At 56.5% G+C, this 19,008-nt stretch overlaps 1 protein-coding gene across 1 annotated transcript in view; it reads left to right on the top strand.

Annotated features, from left to right (window-relative positions):
* The first annotated feature begins 5,672 nt into the window (after window positions 1-5,672).
* Window positions 5,673-19,008, top strand: part of LOC137543659 (general transcription factor 3C polypeptide 2-like) — a 150,838-nt gene continuing 137,502 nt past the window's right edge. Inside the window, exons 1-3 of the mRNA XM_068264785.1 lie at window positions 5,673-5,745; window positions 7,673-7,771; window positions 8,337-8,564. Of these exons, the coding sequence (XP_068120886.1) occupies window positions 7,683-7,771; window positions 8,337-8,564 (317 nt within the window). The 5' untranslated portion in view covers window positions 5,673-5,745; window positions 7,673-7,682. The remainder of the gene's footprint in view (window positions 5,746-7,672; window positions 7,772-8,336; window positions 8,565-19,008) is intronic.

The raw sequence follows: 19,008 nt of genomic DNA, 5'->3' as shown, positions 1-19,008 counted from the left end.
TGGGTGCCTGGAGTCGGAGTCGGTAAAAAATGCACCGACTCCTAATGAATTTGTAACTAATTAAAATAGAAAATATGATAAAATGTTCTATTTCTCAGATAATAGTCATTAAAAATAATGTATATATACAGTATATATACAGTAATAGCTGTGCTTAGTCCATAAAAATGAAATAAACCAATCAAAATTAGTTACTTGTGCTGCTTCAATAAAGCAGTCCCCGTATTTTTAAGGTCAGATATACATATCTGATTGTGACTGTATATATGATGTGTACACAGGAATCTCTTATATATACTAAATAACATCTATGCTGTAAGAATAAAGCCTGATGTGTAGCTGTGTCGCTAATAGAGATGGTCAACGAGATGGAAATCATTCTGCATTGATGCTGATTTATGCAAATGTATGCACTCCCTTTGCTGATGAAATCAAATAATTTGATATGTTGTTAAAATTTGGTTTGGTGACTACAAATTAAAGGGTACCTGAGACGGATGAAAAGTAAAGTTTTATACATACCTGGGGCTTCCTCCAGCCCCCTTCAGGCTAATCAGTCCCTCGCTGTCCTCCACCACCCGGATCTTCTGCTATGAGTCCTGGTAATTCAGCCAGTCAGCGCTGTCCGGCCGCATGCCGCTTCCACAGCCAGGAGCATTCTGCACCTGCGCAATAGTGCTGCACAGGTGTAGTATGCTCCTGGGGGCGGAGTGTGTGCATGCGCACTATGCCCGACTGACTCAAGTACCTGGACTCATAGCAGAAGATCCAGGTGGTGGAGGAGGACAACGAGGGACTGATTATCCTGAAGGCGGCTGGAGGAAGCCCAAGGTATGTATAAAACTTTAATTTCGTCTGTCTCAGGTTTACTTTGTTACATAGTAGTACTATACTCTACATATGCACTCCCCACAGAACTGCACGGAATCCACTGAGAATGCTGTGCACATTGAACACAGAGGTATTGTCTGTCACCCATAAACCTGGTTCAGATTGTGCATGAAGAATGTGTAATAACCACTTCGCCCTATCTGGACGGATATATCCGTCCAGATGGGCACTGTTGCTGCAGCCGCGTGGTGCGCGCGATCGGGCGCGCGCCCGCGTGTGCTCCCGCTGCCTCCCGCAGCCCCCCCGATCAGTGAATGGGAATATAATCCCCATTCACCGATCTAAGACTCCGGCAGAAATGCCGACGCTTTCTCATCAGAGAGCGCGGTATTTCTGCCCCCAGGAAACATCACCTTCTTCTTATAGTTCCTAGATGCGAGATCGTTCGCATCTAGGAATTTTTTGTGAAATAGTAAACTGCACCCACATACCTAAATTAAATTAAAAAATACATTATATTACATCTAAAATTCGCTATTTACCTCCCAAACTAAAATTACCCAAATACATTTTTGTATTTAAAAAAAAATTTAAAAAATTACAATTAAAAAAAAAAAAAACTACATAAATAGTTACCTAAGGGTCTGAACTTTTTAAATATACATGTCAAGAGAGTATCTTATTAATTTTTTTAAATGATAAGCTTATAAATAGTGATGGACGCAAATTGAAAAAATGCACCTTTATTTCTAAATAAAATATCGGCGCCATAAATTGTGATAGAGACGTAATTTAAATGGTGTAATAAGCGGGACAAATGGGCACATAAAATGCATGGGTTTTAATTACTGTAGCATGTATTAATTTTAAACTATAATGGCAAAAAACTGAGGAATAATGATTTTTTTCCATTTCTATCTTAATCTTCCTGTTAAAATGCATTTACAGTAAAGTGGCTCTTAGCAAAATGTACTACCCAAAGAAAGCCTATTTAGTGGCGGAAAAAACAAGCTATAGATCAATTAATTGTGATAAGTAACGATAAAGTTATTGGCAAATGAATGGGAGGTGAACATTGCTTGGATGCTTAAGATTTTCGACGCTGTAGGCTGAAGTGGATAAAGGAAGAATCTCTTCATTCCCCTGCAGAGTACCTGCACATCATTCTTACATGTACCCACACTTACATTGCCTAGGGCCTGATCCATGTTCAGATTGTGCATGAAGAATGTGTAATAGAGGAGGAATCTCCTCATTCCCCTGCAGAGTACCTGCACATCATTCTTACATGTACCCACACTTACATTGCCTAGGGCCTGATCCATGTTCAGATTGTGCATGAAGAATGTGTAATAGAGGAGGAATCTCCTCATTCCCCTGCAGAGTACCTGCACATCATTCTTACATGTACCCACACTTACATTGCCTAGGGCCTGATCCATGTTCAGATTGTGCATGAAGAATGTGTAATAGAGGAAGAATCTCCTCATTCCCCTGCAGAGTACCTGCACATCATGCTTACATGCACCCACAGTTACATTGCCTAGGGCCTGATCCATGTTCAGATTGTACATGAAGAATGTGTAATAGAGGAAGAATCTCCTCATTCCCCTGCAGAGTACCTGCACATCATTCTTACATGTACCCACACTTACATTGCCTAGGGCCTGATCCATGTTCAGATTGTGCATGAAGAATGTGTAATAGAGGAGGAATCTCCTCATTCCCCTGCAGAGTACCTGCACATCATTCTTACATGTACCCACAGTTACATTGCCTAGGGCCTGATCCATGTTCAGATTGTACATGAAGAATGTGTAATAGAGGAGGAATCTCCTCATTCCCCTGCAGAGTACCTGCACATCACTCTTACATGTACCCACAGTTACATTGCCTAGGGCCTGATCCATGGTCAGATTGTGCATGAAGAATGTGTAATAGAGGAAGAATCTCCTCATTCCCCTGCAGAGTACCTGCACATCGCTCTTACATGTACCCACACTTACATTGCCTAGGGCCTGATCCATGTTCAGATTGTGCATGAAGAATGTGTAATAGAGGAAGAATCTCCTCATTCCCCTGCAGAGTACCTGCACATCACTCTTACATGTACCCACAGTTACATTGCCTAGGGCCTGATCCATGTTCAGATTGTGCATGAAGAATGTGTAATAGAGGAAGAATCTCCTCATTCCCCTGCAGAGTACCTGCACATCACTCTTACATGTACCCACAGTTACATTGCCTAGGGCCTGATCCATGTTCAGATTGTGCATGAAGAATGTGTAATAGAGGAAGAATCTCCTCATTCCCCTGCAGAGTACCTGCACATCGCTCTTACATGTACCCACACTTACATTGCCTAGGGCCTGATAGATGTTCTTTGTTCCGGTTTGTACCTTTTACAAGTACTCTTACCAAGGACTAGTTTTAGTCTAAAGGGAATAAATATGGTAGTCTACATATCCTTCTCACTTCAGTTGTCTTGTAAAATTCCTAAGCGTTGGCAGTTAAGAGACGAATTTCATGTTACATACTTTTAATCAACAAAATTGTAATATGCAAATTAGAGGAGTCGGAGTCGGTGGAATCCTAAACTGAGGAGTCGGAGTCGGTGGATTTTTGGACCGACTCCACAGCCCTGGTGGAAACTGCAATTATTAGAGGACGAGGCAATCAGTAGCAGTGTTAGGCCAGAGCTGCAGAAAAGCTATTTACCTGGAAATAAACATATGAGACTATTTTCTTTGCTGCTAATGTTCTATTAATTATCTGAATTACACAAGCAATTCATTATATAACTTGAAGTCACTTTAAAGAGGAGCTGTTAGGTATAAAGTCTCCATATATCAGTAGCTAAAGATTGGCTGTACTTACATTACATATGCATTTCACTGTCCACGTTTGTACTTCACAGAATCTTTATATAGTATATGCAGAGAATGATGCTCCTGACAGCTCATGGCAGCTTCCATGTTTGTCTGTCTCCTATGAAGCCAATTGTGATGTCATATCCGCCCTGCTTCCTGATGATTTGTGGACAACAGTACTGTGCAGTGAATAATAATTAGCCATGTGGCTAGGAACAATAGCGGACTCATGCAGTATACTCTAACGGAACATGTGCCCTGTGATTTTTCAGTGCTGTGAGTTGTGCTGCAATATACAAGCTGCTGTAACATGAGCCTGAAACTTCTCACTGGGAAAGCAGCCTCGGGGCGGGATAGGGAAATGAAGGGGAGGAGCAAGGGAGTGCAGTGGGGAGAAGAAGCAGCCCCAGAATGCTTTGCAGTATCTGTTATGCGTCCTGCCGGCCTCCTTAGGAGCTTGGGAATAACGAGCCTTGCTGTTCAGCACACTCAAAGTAAGAGAGATTTTTAACTTCAGTAATGCCTTTTTGGCTTCCTTCTAAACTTTTTAACACAGGAGAATAGAGGTTTAAATTAGCTTTTGCAGCCTGACAGTTACTCTTTAAGGAGAACATTGGGTATTCTTTGCTATTAGCCGCTGAAGTTGGCACAAAATTATGCAAAATGCCGAATGATTACAGAAGTAGTTCAGATTTTTCCCGAAATTGTGCTTTACGATTTTGTATCGTAATCGCGGATTTCAATGCGAAAAGACGTTTAAGCCAAATTTGTGCTCATCACTACTAAACACAGGATTTGAACGCTTTGTCTGCTTCTGGGAAAGCAGGAAGTAGACAGGCTGCAGATTTATTGCTGGATCTGTAGCAGCTGTAACAAGGAAATGTTTTTCTGTAAAGGTTATTATGCTGTTGTGCATCTTTTAGAGAGGAAGTTCTGAGTTCAGGTCCACTTTAACCACTTAAGGACTGGGCTATTTTGTAATGATCTGTGCTGGGTGGGCTCTCCAGCTCGCAGCACAGATCGTATTTGCAGCAGGGCGACCAGACTTTCCCCCGTCTTTCCCCACTAGGGGGATGTCCTGCTGGGGGGGAGGTCTTATCGCTGCAGGCTGCCTGCGTGTTGCGGGGGGGGGGGGGCTCCTCAAAGCACCCCTCTGCAGTGATATCGGGCCTCCCTCTCTCCCCTCCTTCCCCTGGGCAGCACAGGATGGCGATGCATCCTGTACCGCCTCTGATAGGCTTCAGCCTATCAGATGCCGGCGATCCCCGGCCAATCAGAGGCCGGGGATCGCCGATCTTCTTTACGGCGCTGCTGCGCAGCAGCGCCGTATGATGTAAACAGCGGGGATTTCTTCCCTGCGTGTTTACAATTAGCCTGCGAGCCGCGATCGGAGGCTCGCAGGCTGTTCACGGATACACCCTGCATGACCTGACATAGTTTCCATGTAATACCACTTACGACCTGCCGCCAACTATCGGCGTTAAGCGGTCGTTAATTTAAGGGGAATAAACCCACCTTTTATTATGGTCTGTGACTGAAAACGATCCCGGCTTGTGCAGATGTGTAGGTTTCAGCCGTGACCCGGGTCCCTCCTTCCCTCGCTCACATGACTGAGAAGGGGAGGAGTCAGCGAGGCTGAGCTGGACATCCTCCCCCCCCCCCCCCCCCAGCCTGGATACTGACCCCGGGTCCCTCCTTCCCTCGCTCACATGACTGAGAAGGGGATGAGTCAGCGAGGCTGAGCTGCACGTCACCCCCCCCCCCCAAGCCCTGATACTGACCCAGGGGCTACAAGGGCAGAGTGAACTCCATATAGTGTTTTATATAGTGATAATAAAGGCCCATAAGTCTCCTTCCTCAGCACTGGACAGAAGGTGTGATAATGCCAGCCAATCACAGTACAGCACCTCTGGAGGGGGCGTGTCCCGCATCATCCCTAACATGTCCTCATTCTTCCCCTCTACAGCCGAAATCTCCACCATTCCGACTGGGAGTTCCCTGAGTGGCTACCCGATAAGAGCAGCTGGCAGTTCCTGTCTGAGCGGTGAGTGCCTCCTCGTCTGTCTCCAACCCGACCAGTTTCGCTATTCAGTATCGTCAGGGGTGTCTAGAAGCAGTGTTGGGCCAGAGCTCCAGCCACTAGGGGACGCACCCCCCTGCCATCCTGCATGCCACCCTGCACCCCCCCTGTCCTGCATGCCACCCTGCACCCCCCCTGTCCTGCATACCACCCTGCACCCCCTGTCCTGCATGCCATCCTGCACCCCCCGCCATCCTGCATGCTACCCTGCACCTCCCTGTCCTGCATACCACCCTGCGCCCCACCCGTCCTGCATACCACCCTGCACCCCCTGTCCTGCATGCCACCCTGCACCCCCTGTCCTGCATGCCACCCTGCACCCCCCCTGTCTTGCATACCACCCTGCACCCCCCCTGTCCTGCATACCACCCTGCACCCCCCTGTCCTGCATGCCATCCTGCATGCTACCCTGCACCTCCCTGTCCTGCATACCACCCTGCGCCCCACCCGTCCTGCATACCACCCTGCACCCCCTGTCCTGCATGCCACCCTGCACCCCCCCTGTCTTGCATGCCACCTTGCACCCCCCGCCATCCTGCATGCTACCCTGCACCTCCCTGTCCTGCATACCACCCTGCACCCCCCCTGTCCTGCATACCACCCTGCACCCCCCCTGTCCTGCATGCCACCCTGCACCCCCCCTGTCCTGCATACCACCCTGCACCCCTCCTGTCCTGCATACCACCCTGCACCCCCTGTCCTGCATGCCATCCTGCACCCCCCGCCATCCTGCATGCTACCCTGCACCTCCCTGTCCTGCATACCACCCTGCGCCCCACCCGTCCTGCATACCACCCTGCACCCCCTGTCCTGCATGCCACCCTGCACCCCCTGTCCTGCATGCCACCCTGCACCCCCCCTGTCTTGCATACCACCCTGCACCCCCCCCTGTCCTGCATACCACCCTGCACCCCCCTGTCCTGCATGCCATCCTGCATGCTACCCTGCACCTCCCTGTCCTGCATACCACCCTGCGCCCCACCCGTCCTGCATACCACCCTGCACCCCCTGTCCTGCATGCCACCCTGCACCCCCCCTGTCTTGCATACCACCCTGCACCCCCCTGTCCTGCATACCACCTTGCACCCCTCCTGTCCTGCATACCACCTTGCACCCCCTGTCCTGCATACCACCCTGCACCCCCCCTGTCTTGCATACCACCCTGCACCCCCCTGTCCTGCATACCACCCTGCACCCCCCCTGTCCTGCATACCACCCTGCACCCCCTGTCCTGCATGCCACCCTGCACCCCCCCTGTCCTGCATACCACCCTGCACCCCCCCTGTCCTGCATGCCACCCTGCACCCCCCCTGTCCTGCATACCACCCTGCACCCCCCCTGTCCTGCATACCACCCTGCACCCCCCCTGTCCTGCATGCCACCCTGCACCCCCTGTATTGCATACCACCCTGCACCCCCCCTGTCCTGCATACCGCCCTGCACCCCCCCTGTCCTGCATACCACCCTGCACCCCCCCTGTCCTGCATACCACCCTGCACCCCCCCTGTCCTACATACCGCCCTGCACCCCCCCTGTCCTGCATACCGCCCTGCACCCCCCCTGTCCTGCATACCGCCCTGCACCCCCCCTGTCCTGCATACCGCCCTGCACCCCCCCTGTCCTGCATACCACCCTGCACCCCCCCTGTCCTGCATACCACCCTGCACCCCCACTGTCCTGCATACCACCCTGCACGCCCCCTGTCCTGCATACCACCCTGCACCCCCCCTGTCCTGCATTCCACCCTGCACCCCCCTGCCCTGCATACCACCCTGCACCCCCCCCACTGTCCTGCATGCCACCCTGCACCCCCCCTGTCCTGCATGCCACCCTGCACCCCCACCCGTCCTGCACATCCACCCATAACATAAATCATTTTCTTGCTTTCCAGAGATGCGGAAATGTACCTCCCCCAACACCTGGCGTCCCCTGTGTTCTCCATCCAGCGAGAAGGTATAAAGGAGAAAGCAGAATCCTGTGTGCTCAGCAGGTGAGAGGAGAGGTGCCGGCTGCTGTTACCATGGGGGAGGGGATAAGGGTGAGATGCTGTTAACATGGGGGAGGGGATAAGGGTGAGATGCTGTTACCATGGGGGAGGGGATAAGGGTGAGATGCTGTTACCATGGAGGAGTGGATAAGGGTGCGGTGCATTACACATGGGGCGGGGATAAGGGCGGGGTGCATTTATCATGGGGGAGGGAATAAGGGCGCGGTGCTATAGACATGGTGGAGGGGATTAGGGCGAGGTGCTATAGACATGGAGGAGGGGATAAGGGCGCAGTGCTTTACACATGGAGGAGGGGATAAGGGCGGGGTGCTTTACACATGGGGAGGATAAATTGGTGGGGTGCTGTACACATGGAGGAGGGGATGGGGGGGTGCTCAGTTTTTTGGCCACATGGAGTGTAGTGGTTGTTTGTGATGGGTATATTGCTGCAGTGGGATAACCAGTGTACAGTAGGTGGTAGAGCAATGCTGGTATATCTTCTTTTGCTAGGGGGAGGGGCGTGCACATGTATGTGTCACCAGTGTCATGTGACGTCTTTCCTCCGCAGGTTCCAGTCTCTTCCCCCTAACCCTGATCGCTGGGACTTCACTTGCTTTGTGGGTGGGCCTGTGTGGTCCATGGAGTGGTGTCCCACCCCGGCGGGCTCCGGGGCGTGCCAGTACCTGGCTCTGTACTGTCACCGAGAGATGGACGCACGTCACCAGCTGCATGTGACGCACAGGGGGCCGGCATTACTGCAGCTGTGGAGTCTGGGGAACCTGACTATAGACAGCAGGTGAGTATGTGTGTGCAGGACACGCCCCCTCCTGTAGCATAGTGACCAGTACAGAGAATCCCTGCCACCACAACAGTGCCACGGGCTGACTGCCTCCAGGCCACACCATGTCAGTGACTAGTACAGAGACTCCCTGCCACCACAGCAGTGCCATGGGCTGATTGCCTCCAGGCCACGCCAGGTCAGTGACCAGTACAGAGAATCCCTGCCACCTCAGCAGTGCCACGGGCTGACTGCCTCCAGGCCACGCCATGTCAGTGACCAGTACAGAGAATCCCTGCCACCACAGCAGTGCCACCGGCTGACTGCCTCCAGGCCACGCCAGGTCAGTGACCAGTACAGAGAATCCCTGCCACCTCAGCAGTGCCACGGGCTGACTGCCTCCAGGCCACGCCATGTCAGTGACCAGTACAGAGAATCCCTGCCACCACAGCAGTGCCACCGGCTGACTGCCTCCAGGCCACGCCATGTCAGTGACCAGTACAGAGAATCCCTGCCACCACAGCAGTGCCACGGGCTGACTGCCTCCAGGCCACGCCAGGTCAGTGACCAGTACAGAGAATCCCTGCCACCTCAGCAGTGCCACGGGCTGACTGCCTCCAGGCCACGCCATGTCAGTGACCAGTACAGAGAATCCCTGCCACCACAGCAGTGCCACCGGCTGACTGCCTCCAGGCCACGCCATGTCAGTGACCAGTACAGAGAATCCCTGCCACCACAGCAGTGCCACGGGCTGACTGCCTCCAGGCCACGCCATGTCAGTGACTAGTACAGAGAATCCCTGCCACCACAGCAGTGCCACGGGCTGACTGCCTCCAGGCCACACCAGGTCAGTGACCAGTACAGAGACTCCCTACCACCTCAGCACTGCCACGGGCTGACTGCCTCCAGGCCACACCATGTCAGTGACCAGTACAGAGAATCCCTGCCACCACAGCAGTGCCACGGGCTGACTGCCTCCAGGCCACACCAGGTCAGTGACTAGTACAGAGAATCCCTGCCACCACAGCAGTGCCACGGGCTGACTGCCTCCAGGCCACACCATGTCAGTGACCAGTACAGAGAATCCCTGCCACCACAGCAGTGCCACGGGCTGACTGCCTCCAGGCCACACCAGGTCAGTGACTAGTACAGAGAATCCCTGCCACCACAGCAGTGCCACGGGCTGACTGCCTCCAGGCCACGCCATGTCAGTGACCAGTACAGAGAATCCCTGCCACCACAGCAGTGCCACGGGCTGACTGCCTCCAGGCCACGCCAGGTCAGTGACCAGTACAGAGAATCCCTGCCACCACAGCAGTGCCACGGGCTGACTGCCTCCAGGCCACGCCATGTCAGTGACCAGTACAGAGACTCCCTGCCACCACAGCAATGCCACGGGCTGACTGCCTCCAGGCCACGCCAGGTCAGTGACCAGTACAGAGAATCCCTGCCACCACAGCAGTGCCACGAGCTGACTGCCTCCAGGCCACGCCAGGTCAGTGACCAGTACAGAGAATCCCTGCCACCACAGCAGTGCCACGGGCTGACTGCCTCCAGGCCACACCATGTCAGTGACTAGTACAGAGAATCCCTGCCACCACAGCAGTGCCACGGGCTGACTGCCTCCAGACCACGCCATGTCAGTGACCAGTACAGAGAATCCCTGCCACCACAGCAGTGCCACGGGCTGACTGCCTCCAGGCCACACCAGGTCAGTGACCAGTACAGAGAATCCCTGCCACCACAGCAGTGCCACGGGCTGACTGCCTCCAGGCCACACCATGTCAGTGACTAGTACAGAAAATCCCTGCCACCACAGCAGTGCCACGGGCTGACTGCCTCCAGGCCACGCCATGTCAGTGACTAGTACAGAGAATCCCTGCCACCACAGCAGTGCCACGGGCTGACTGCCTCCAGGCCACACCAGGTCAGTGACCAGTACAGAGAATCCCTGCCACCTCAGCAGTGCCACGGGCTGACTGCCTCCAGGCCACACCATGTCAGTGACTAGTACAGAGACTCCCCTACCACCTCAGCAGTGCCACGGGCTGACTGCCTCCAGGCCACGCCATGTCAGTGACCAGTGCAGAGAATCCCTGCCACCACAGCAGTGCCACGGGCTGACTGCCTCCAGGCCACACCAGGTCAGTGACTAGTACAGAGAATCCCTGCCACCACAGCAGTGCCACGGGCTGACTGCCTCCAGACCACGCCATGTCAGTGACCAGTACAGAGAATCCCTGCCACCACAGCAGTGCCACGGGCTGACTGCCTCCAGGCCACACCATGTCAGTGACCAGTACAGAGAATCCCTGCCACCACAGCAGTGCCACGGGCTGACTGCCTCCAGGCCACACCATGTCAGTGACTAGTACAGAGAATCCCTGCCACCACAGCAGTGCCACGGGCTGACTGCCTCCAGGCCACGCCAGGTCAGTGACCAGTACAGAGAATCCCTGCCACCACAGCAGTGCCACGGGCTGACTGCCTCCAGGCCACACCAGGTCAGTGACTAGTACAGAGAATCCCTGCCACCACAGCAGTGCCACGGGCTGACTGCCTCCAGACCACACCAGGTCAGTGACCAGTACAGAGAATCCCTGCCACCACAGCAGTGCCACGGGCTGACTGCCTCCAGGCCACACCATGTCAGTGACTAGTACAGAGAATCCCTGCCACCACAGCAGTGCCACGGGCTGACTGCCTCCAGACCACGCCATGTCAGTGACCAGTACAGAGAATACCTGCCACCACAGCAGTGCCACGGGCTGACTGCCTCCAGGCCACACCAGGTTAGTGACCAGTACAGAGAATCCCTGCCACCACAGCAGTGCCACGGGCTGACTGCCTCCAGGCCACACCATGTCAGTGACTAATACAGAGAATCCCTGCCACCACAGCAGTGCCACGGGCTGACTGCCTCCAGACCACGCCATGTCAGTGACCAGTACAGAGAATCCCTGCCATCACAGCAGTGCCATGGGCTGACTGCCTCCAGGCCACGCCATGTCAGTGACCAGTGCAGAGAATCCCTACCACCTCAGCACTGCCACGAGCTGACTGCCTCCAGGCCACACCAGGTCAGTGACCAGTACAGAGAATCCCTACCACCTCAGCACTGCCACGAGCTGACTGCCTCCAGGCCACACCAGGTCAGTGACCAGTACAGAGAATCCCTGCCACCACAGCAGTGCCACGGGCTGACTGCCTCTAGGCCACGCCATGTCAGTGACTAGTACAGAGACTCCCCTACCACCTCAGCACTGCCACGGGCTGACTTCCTCCAGGCCACGCCATATCAGTGACCAGTACAGAGAATCCCTGCCACCACAGCAGTGCCACGGGCTGACAGCCTCCAGGCCACGCCATGTCAGTGACTAGTACAGAGAATCCCTACCACCTCAGCACTGCCACGGCTGACTGCCTCCAGGCCACACCAGGTCAGTGACCAGTACAGAGAATCCCTGCCACCACAGCAGTGCCACGGGCTGACTGCCTCCAGGTCAGTGACCAGTACAGAGAATCCCTGCCACCACAGCAGTGCCACGGGCTGACTGCCTCTAGGCCACGCCATGTCAGTGACTAGTACAGAGACTCCCCTGCCACCACAGCAGTGCCACGGGCTGACTGCCTCCAGGCCACACCAGGTCAGTGACCAGTACAGAGAATCCCTGCCACCACAGCAGTGCCACGGGCTGACTGCCTCCAGGCCACACCATGTCAGTGACTAGTACAGAGAATCCCTGCCACCACAGCAGTGCCACGGGCTGACTGCCTCCAGACCACGCCATGTCAGTGACCAGTACAGAGAATCCCTGCCACCACAGCAGTGCCACGGGCTGACTGCCTCCAGGCCACACCAGGTCAGTGACCAGTGCAGAGAATCCCTGCCACCACAGCAGTGCCACGGGCTGACTGCCTCCAGGCCACGCCAGGTCAGTGACCAGTACAGAGAATCCCTGCCACCACAGCAGTGCCACGGGCTGACTGCCTCCAGGCCACACCAGGTCAGTGACTAGTACAGAGAATCCCTGCCACCACAGCAGTGCCACGGGCTGACTGCCTCCAGACCACACCAGGTCAGTGACCAGTACAGAGAATCCCTGCCACCACAGAAGTGCCACGGGCTGACTGCCTCCAGGCCACACCATGTCAGTGACTAGTACAGAGAATCCCTGCCACCACAGCAGTGCCACGGGCTGACTGCCTCCAGACCACGCCATGTCAGTGACCAGTACAGAGAATCCCTGCCACCACAGCAGTGCCACGGGCTGACTGCCTCCAGGCCACACCAGGTCAGTGACCAGTACAGAGAATCCCTGCCACCACAGCAGTGCCACGGGCTGACTGCCTCCAGGCCACACCATGTCAGTGACTAGTACAGAGAATCCCTGCCACCACAGCAGTGCCACGGGCTGACTGCCTCCAGACCACGCCATGTCAGTGACCAGTACAGAGAATCCCTGCCATCACAGCAGTGCCATGGGCTGACTGCCTCCAGGCCACGCCATGTCAGTGACCAGTGCAGAGAATCCCTACCACCTCAGCACTGCCACGAGCTGACTGCCTCCAGGCCACACCAGGTCAGTGACCAGTACAGAGAATCCCTACCACCTCAGCACTGCCACGAGCTGACTGCCTCCAGGCCACACCAGGTCAGTGACCAGTACAGAGAATCCCTGCCACCACAGCAGTGCCACGGGCTGACTGCCTCTAGGCCACGCCATGTCAGTGACTAGTACAGAGACTCCCCTACCACCTCAGCACTGCCACGGGCTGACTGCCTCCAGGCCACGCCATATCAGTGACCAGTACAGAGAATCCCTGCCACCACAGCAGTGCCACGGGCTGACAGCCTCCAGGCCACGCCATGTCAGTGACTAGTACAGAGAATCCCTACCACCTCAGCACTGCCACGGCTGACTGCCTCCAGGCCACACCAGGTCAGTGACCAGTACAGAGAATCCCTGCCACCACAGCAGTGCCACGGGCTGACTGCCTCCAGGCCACACCAGGTCAGTGACCAGTACAGAGAATCCCTGCCACCACAGCAGTGCCACGGGCTGACTGCCTCTAGGCCACGCCATGTCAGTGACTAGTACAGAGACTCCCCTGCCACCACAGCAGTGCCACGGGCTGACTGCCTCCAGGCCACACCAGGTCAGTGACCAGTACAGAGAATCCCTGCCACCACAGCAGTGCCACGGGCTGACTGCCTCCAGGCCACACCATGTCAGTGACTAGTACAGAGAATCCCTGCCACCACAGCAGTGCCACGGGCTGACTGCCTCCAGACCACGCCATGTCAGTGACCAGTACAGAGAATCCCTGCCACCACAGCAGTGCCACGGGCTGACTGCCTCCAGGCCACACCAGGTCAGTGACCAGTGCAGAGAATCCCTGCCACCACAGCAGTGCCACGGGCTGACTGCCTCCAGGCCACGCCAGGTCAGTGACCAGTACAGAGAATCCCTGCCACCACAGCAGTGCCACGGGCTGACTGCCTCCAGGCCACACCATGTCAGTGACTAGTACAGAGAATCCCTGCCACCTCAGCACTGCCACGGGCTGACTGCCTCCAGGCCACGCCAGGTCAGTGACCAGTACAGAGAATCCCTGCCACCTCAGCACTGCCACGGGCTGACTGCCTCCAGGCCACACCATGTCAGTGACTAGTACAGAGAATCCCTGCCACCACAGCAGTGCCATGGGCTGACTGCCTCCAGGCCACGCGATGTCAGTGACCAGTGCAGAGAATCCCTACCACCTCAGCACTGCCACGAGCTGACTGCCTCCAGGCCACACCAGGTCAGTGACCAGTACAGAGAATCCCTACCACCTCAGCACTGCCACGAGCTGACTGCCTCCAGGCCACACCAGGTCAGTGACCAGTACAGAGAATCCCTGCCACCACAGCAGTGCCACGGGCTGACTGCCTCCAGGCCACACCAGGTCAGTGACCAGTACAGAGAATCCCTGCCACCACAGCAGTGCCACGGGCTGACTGCCTCTAGGCCACGCCATGTCAGTGACTAGTACAGAGACTCCCCTACAACCTCAGCACTGCCACGGGCTGACTGCCTCCAGGCCACGCCATATCAGTGACCAGTACAGAGAATCCCTGCCACCACAGCAGTGCCACGGGCTGACTGCCTCCAGGCCACACCAGGTCAGTGACCAGTACAGAGAATCCCTGCCACCACAGCAGTGCCACGGTCTGACTGCCTCCAGGCCACATCAGGTCAGTGACCAGTACAGAGACTCCCTGCCACCACAGCAGTGCCACGGGCTGACTGCCTCTAGGCCACGCCATGTCAGTGACTAGTACAGAGACTCCCCTACCACCTCAGCACTGCCACGGGCTGACTGCCCCAGGCCACGCCATATCAGTGACCAGTACAGAGAATCCCTGCCACCACAGCAGTGCCACGGGCTGACTGCCTCCAGGCCACACCAGGTCAGTGACCAGTACAGAGAATCCCTGCCACCACAGCAGTGCCACGAGCTGACTGCCTCCAGGCCACACCAGGTCAGTGACCAGTACAGAGAATCCCTGCCACCACAGCACTGCCACGGGCTGACTGCCTCCAGGCCACGCCAGGTCATTGACCAGTACAGAGAATCCCTGCCACCACAGCAGTGCCACGGGCTGACTGCCTCCAGGCCACACCATGTCAGTGACTAGTACAGAGAATCCCTGCCACCACAGCAGTGCCACGGGCTGACTGCCTCCAGGCCACGCCATGTCAGTGACTAGTACAGAGACTCCCCTACAACCTCAGCACTGCCACGGGCTGACTGCCTCCAGGCCACGCCATATCAGTGACCAGTACAGAGAATCCCTGCCACCACAGCAGTGCCACGGGCTGACTGCCTCCAGGCCACACCAGGTCAGTGACCAGTACAGAGAATCCCTGCCACCACAGCAGTGCCACGGTCTGACTGCCTCCAGGCCACACCAGGTCAGTGACCAGTACAGAGAATCCCTACCACCTCAGCACTGCCACGAGCTGACTGCCTCCAGGCCACACCAGGTCAGTGACCAGTACAGAGAATCCCTGCCACCACAGCAGTGCCACGGGCTGACTGCCTCCAGGCCACACCAGGTCAGTGACCAGTACAGAGAATCCCTGCCACCACAGCAGTGCCACGGGCTGACTGCCTCTAGGCCACGCCATGTCAGTGACTAGTACAGAGACTCCCCTACCACCTCAGCACTGCCACGGGCTGACTGCCTCCAGGCCACGCCATATCAGTGACCAGTACAGAGAATCCCTGCCACCACAGCAGTGCCACGGGCTGACTGCCTCCAGGCCACACCATGTCAGTGACTAGTACAGAGAATCCCTGCCACCACAGCAGTGCCACGGGCTGACTGCCTCCAGGCCACACCATGTCAGTGACTAGTACAGAGACTCCCCTACAACCTCAGCACTGCCACGGGCTGACTGCCTCCAGGCCACGCCATATCAGTGACCAGTACAGAGAATCCCTGCCACCACAGCAGTGCCACGGGCTGACTGCCTCCAGGCCACACCAGGTCAGTGACCAGTACAGAGAATCCCTGCCACCACAGCAGTGCCACGGTCTGACTGCCTCCAGGCCACACCAGGTCAGTGACCAGTACAGAGACTCCCTACCACCTCAGCACTGCCACGGGCTGACTGCCTCCAGGCCACACCAGGTCAGTGACCAGTACAGAGAATCCCTGCCACCACAGCAGTGCCACGGGCTGACTGCCTCCAGGCCACACCATGTCAGTGACCAGTACAGAGAATCCCTGCCACCACAGCAGTGCCACGGGCTGACTGCCTCCAGGCCACACCATGTCAGTGACTAGTACAGAGAATCCCTGCCACCACAGCAGTGCCACGGGCTGACTGCCTCCAGGCCACGCCAGGTCAGTGACCAGTACAGAGAATCCCTGCCACCACAGCAGTGCCACGGGCTGACTGCCTCCAGGCCACGCCATGTCAGTGACCAGTACAGAGACTCCCTGCCACCACAGCACTGCCACGGGCTGACTGCCTCCAGGCCACGCCAGGTCAGTGACCAGTACAGAGAATCCCTGCCACCACAGCAGTGCCACGAGCTGACTGCCTCCAGGCCACGCCAGGTCAGTGACCAGTACAGAGAATCCCTGCCACCACAGCAGTGCCACGGGCTGACTGCCTCCAGGCCACGCCATGTCAGTGACTAGTACAGAGAATCCCTTCCACCACAGCAGTGCCACGGGCTGACTGCCTCCAGGCCACACCAGGTCAGTGACCAGTACAGAGACTCCCTACCACCTCAGCACTGCCACGGGCTGACTGCCTCCAGGCCACACCATGTCAGTGACCAGTACAGAGAATCCCTGCCACCACAGCAGTGCCACGGGCTGACTGCCTCCAGGCCACACCAGGTCAGTGACTAGTACAGAGAATCCCTGCCACCACAGCAGTGCCACGGGCTGACTGCCTCCAGGCCACACCATGTCAGTGACCAGTACAGAGAATCCCTGCCACCACAGCAGTGCCACGGGCTGACTGCCTCCAGGCCACACCAGGTCAGTGACTAGTACAGAGAATCCCTGCCACCACAGCAGTGCCACGGGCTGACTGCCTCCAGGCCACGCCATGTCAGTGACCAGTACAGAGAATCCCTGCCACCACAGCAGTGCCACGGGCTGACTGCCTCCAGGCCACGCCAGGTCAGTGACCAGTACAGAGAATCTCTGCCACCACAGCAGTGCCACGGGCTGACTGCCTCCAGGCCACGCCATGTCAGTGACCAGTACAGAGACTCCCTGCCACCACAGCACTGCCACGGGCTGACTGCCTCCAGGCCACGCCAGGTCAGTGACCAGTACAGAGAATCCCTGCCACCACAGCAGTGCCACGAGCTGACTGCCTCCAGGCCACGCCAGGTCAGTGACCAGTACAGAGAATCCCTGCCACCACAGCAGTGCCACGGGCTGACTGCCTCCAGGCCACACCATGTCAGTGACTAGTACAGAGAATCCCTGCCACCACAGCAGTGCCACGGGCTGACTGCCTCCAGACCACGCCATGTCAGTGACCAGTACAGAGAATCCCTGCCACCACAGCAGTGCCACGGGCTGACTGCCTCCAGGCCACACCAGGTCAGTGACCAGTACAGAGAATCCCTGCCACCACAGCAGTGCCACGGGCTGACTGCCTCCAGGCCACACCATGTCAGTGACTAGTACAGAAAATCCCTGCCACCACAGCAGTGCCACGGGCTGACTGCCTCCAGGCCACGCCATGTCAGTGACTAGTACAGAGAATCCCTGCCACCACAGCAGTGCCACGGGCTGACTGCCTCCAGGCCACACCAGGTCAGTGACCAGTACAGAGAATCCCTGCCACCTCAGCAGTGCCACGGGCTGACTGCCTCCAGGCCACACCATGTCAGTGACTAGTACAGAGACTCCCCTACCACCTCAGCAGTGCCACGGGCTGACTGCCTCCAGGCCACGCCATGTCAGTGACCAGTGCAGAGAATCCCTACCACCTCAGCACTGCCACGAGCTGACTGCCTCCAGGCCACACCAGGTCAGTGACCAGTACAGAGAATCCCTGCCACCACAGCAGTGCCACGGGCTGACTGCCTCCAGGCCACACCAGGTCAGTGACTAGTACAGAGAATCCCTGCCACCACAGCAGTGCCACGGGCTGACTGCCTCCAGACCACGCCATGTCAGTGACCAGTACAGAGAATCCCTGCCACCACAGCAGTGCCACGGGCTGACTGCCTCCAGGCCACACCATGTCAGTGACCAGTACAGAGAATCCCTGCCACCACAGCAGTGCCACGGGCTGACTGCCTCCAGGCCACACCATGTCAGTGACTAGTACAGAGAATCCCTGCCACCACAGCAGTGCCACGGGCTGACTGCCTCCAGGCCACGCCAGGTCAGTGACCAGTACAGAGAATCCCTGCCACCACAGCAGTGCCACGGGCTGACTGCCTCCAGGCCACACCAGGTCAGTGACTAGTACAGAGAATCCCTGCCACCACAGCAGTGCCACGGGCTGACTGCCTCCAGACCACACCAGGTCAGTGACCAGTACAGAGAATCCCTGCCACCACAGCAGTGCCACGGGCTGACTGCCTCCAGGCCACACCATGTCAGTGACTAGTACAGAGAATCCCTGCCACCACAGCAGTGCCACGGGCTGACTGCCTCCAGACCACGCCATGTCAGTGACCAGTACAGAGAATACCTGCCACCACAGCAGTGCCACGGGCTGACTGCCTCCAGGCCACACCAGGTTAGTGACCAGTACAGAGAATCCCTGCCACCACAGCAGTGCCACGGGCTGACTGCCTCCAGGCCACACCATGTCAGTGACTAATACAGAGAATCCCTGCCACCACAGCAGTGCCACGGGCTGACTGCCTCCAGACCACGCCATGTCAGTGACCAGTACAGAGAATCCCTGCCATCACAGCAGTG

This window comes from Hyperolius riggenbachi, unplaced genomic scaffold (genome assembly GCF_040937935.1).
Source record: "Hyperolius riggenbachi isolate aHypRig1 unplaced genomic scaffold, aHypRig1.pri scaffold_143, whole genome shotgun sequence".
NCBI classification, from domain to species: domain Eukaryota; kingdom Metazoa; phylum Chordata; class Amphibia; order Anura; family Hyperoliidae; genus Hyperolius; species Hyperolius riggenbachi.
This window is presented reverse-complemented; position numbering and strand designations above follow the sequence as displayed.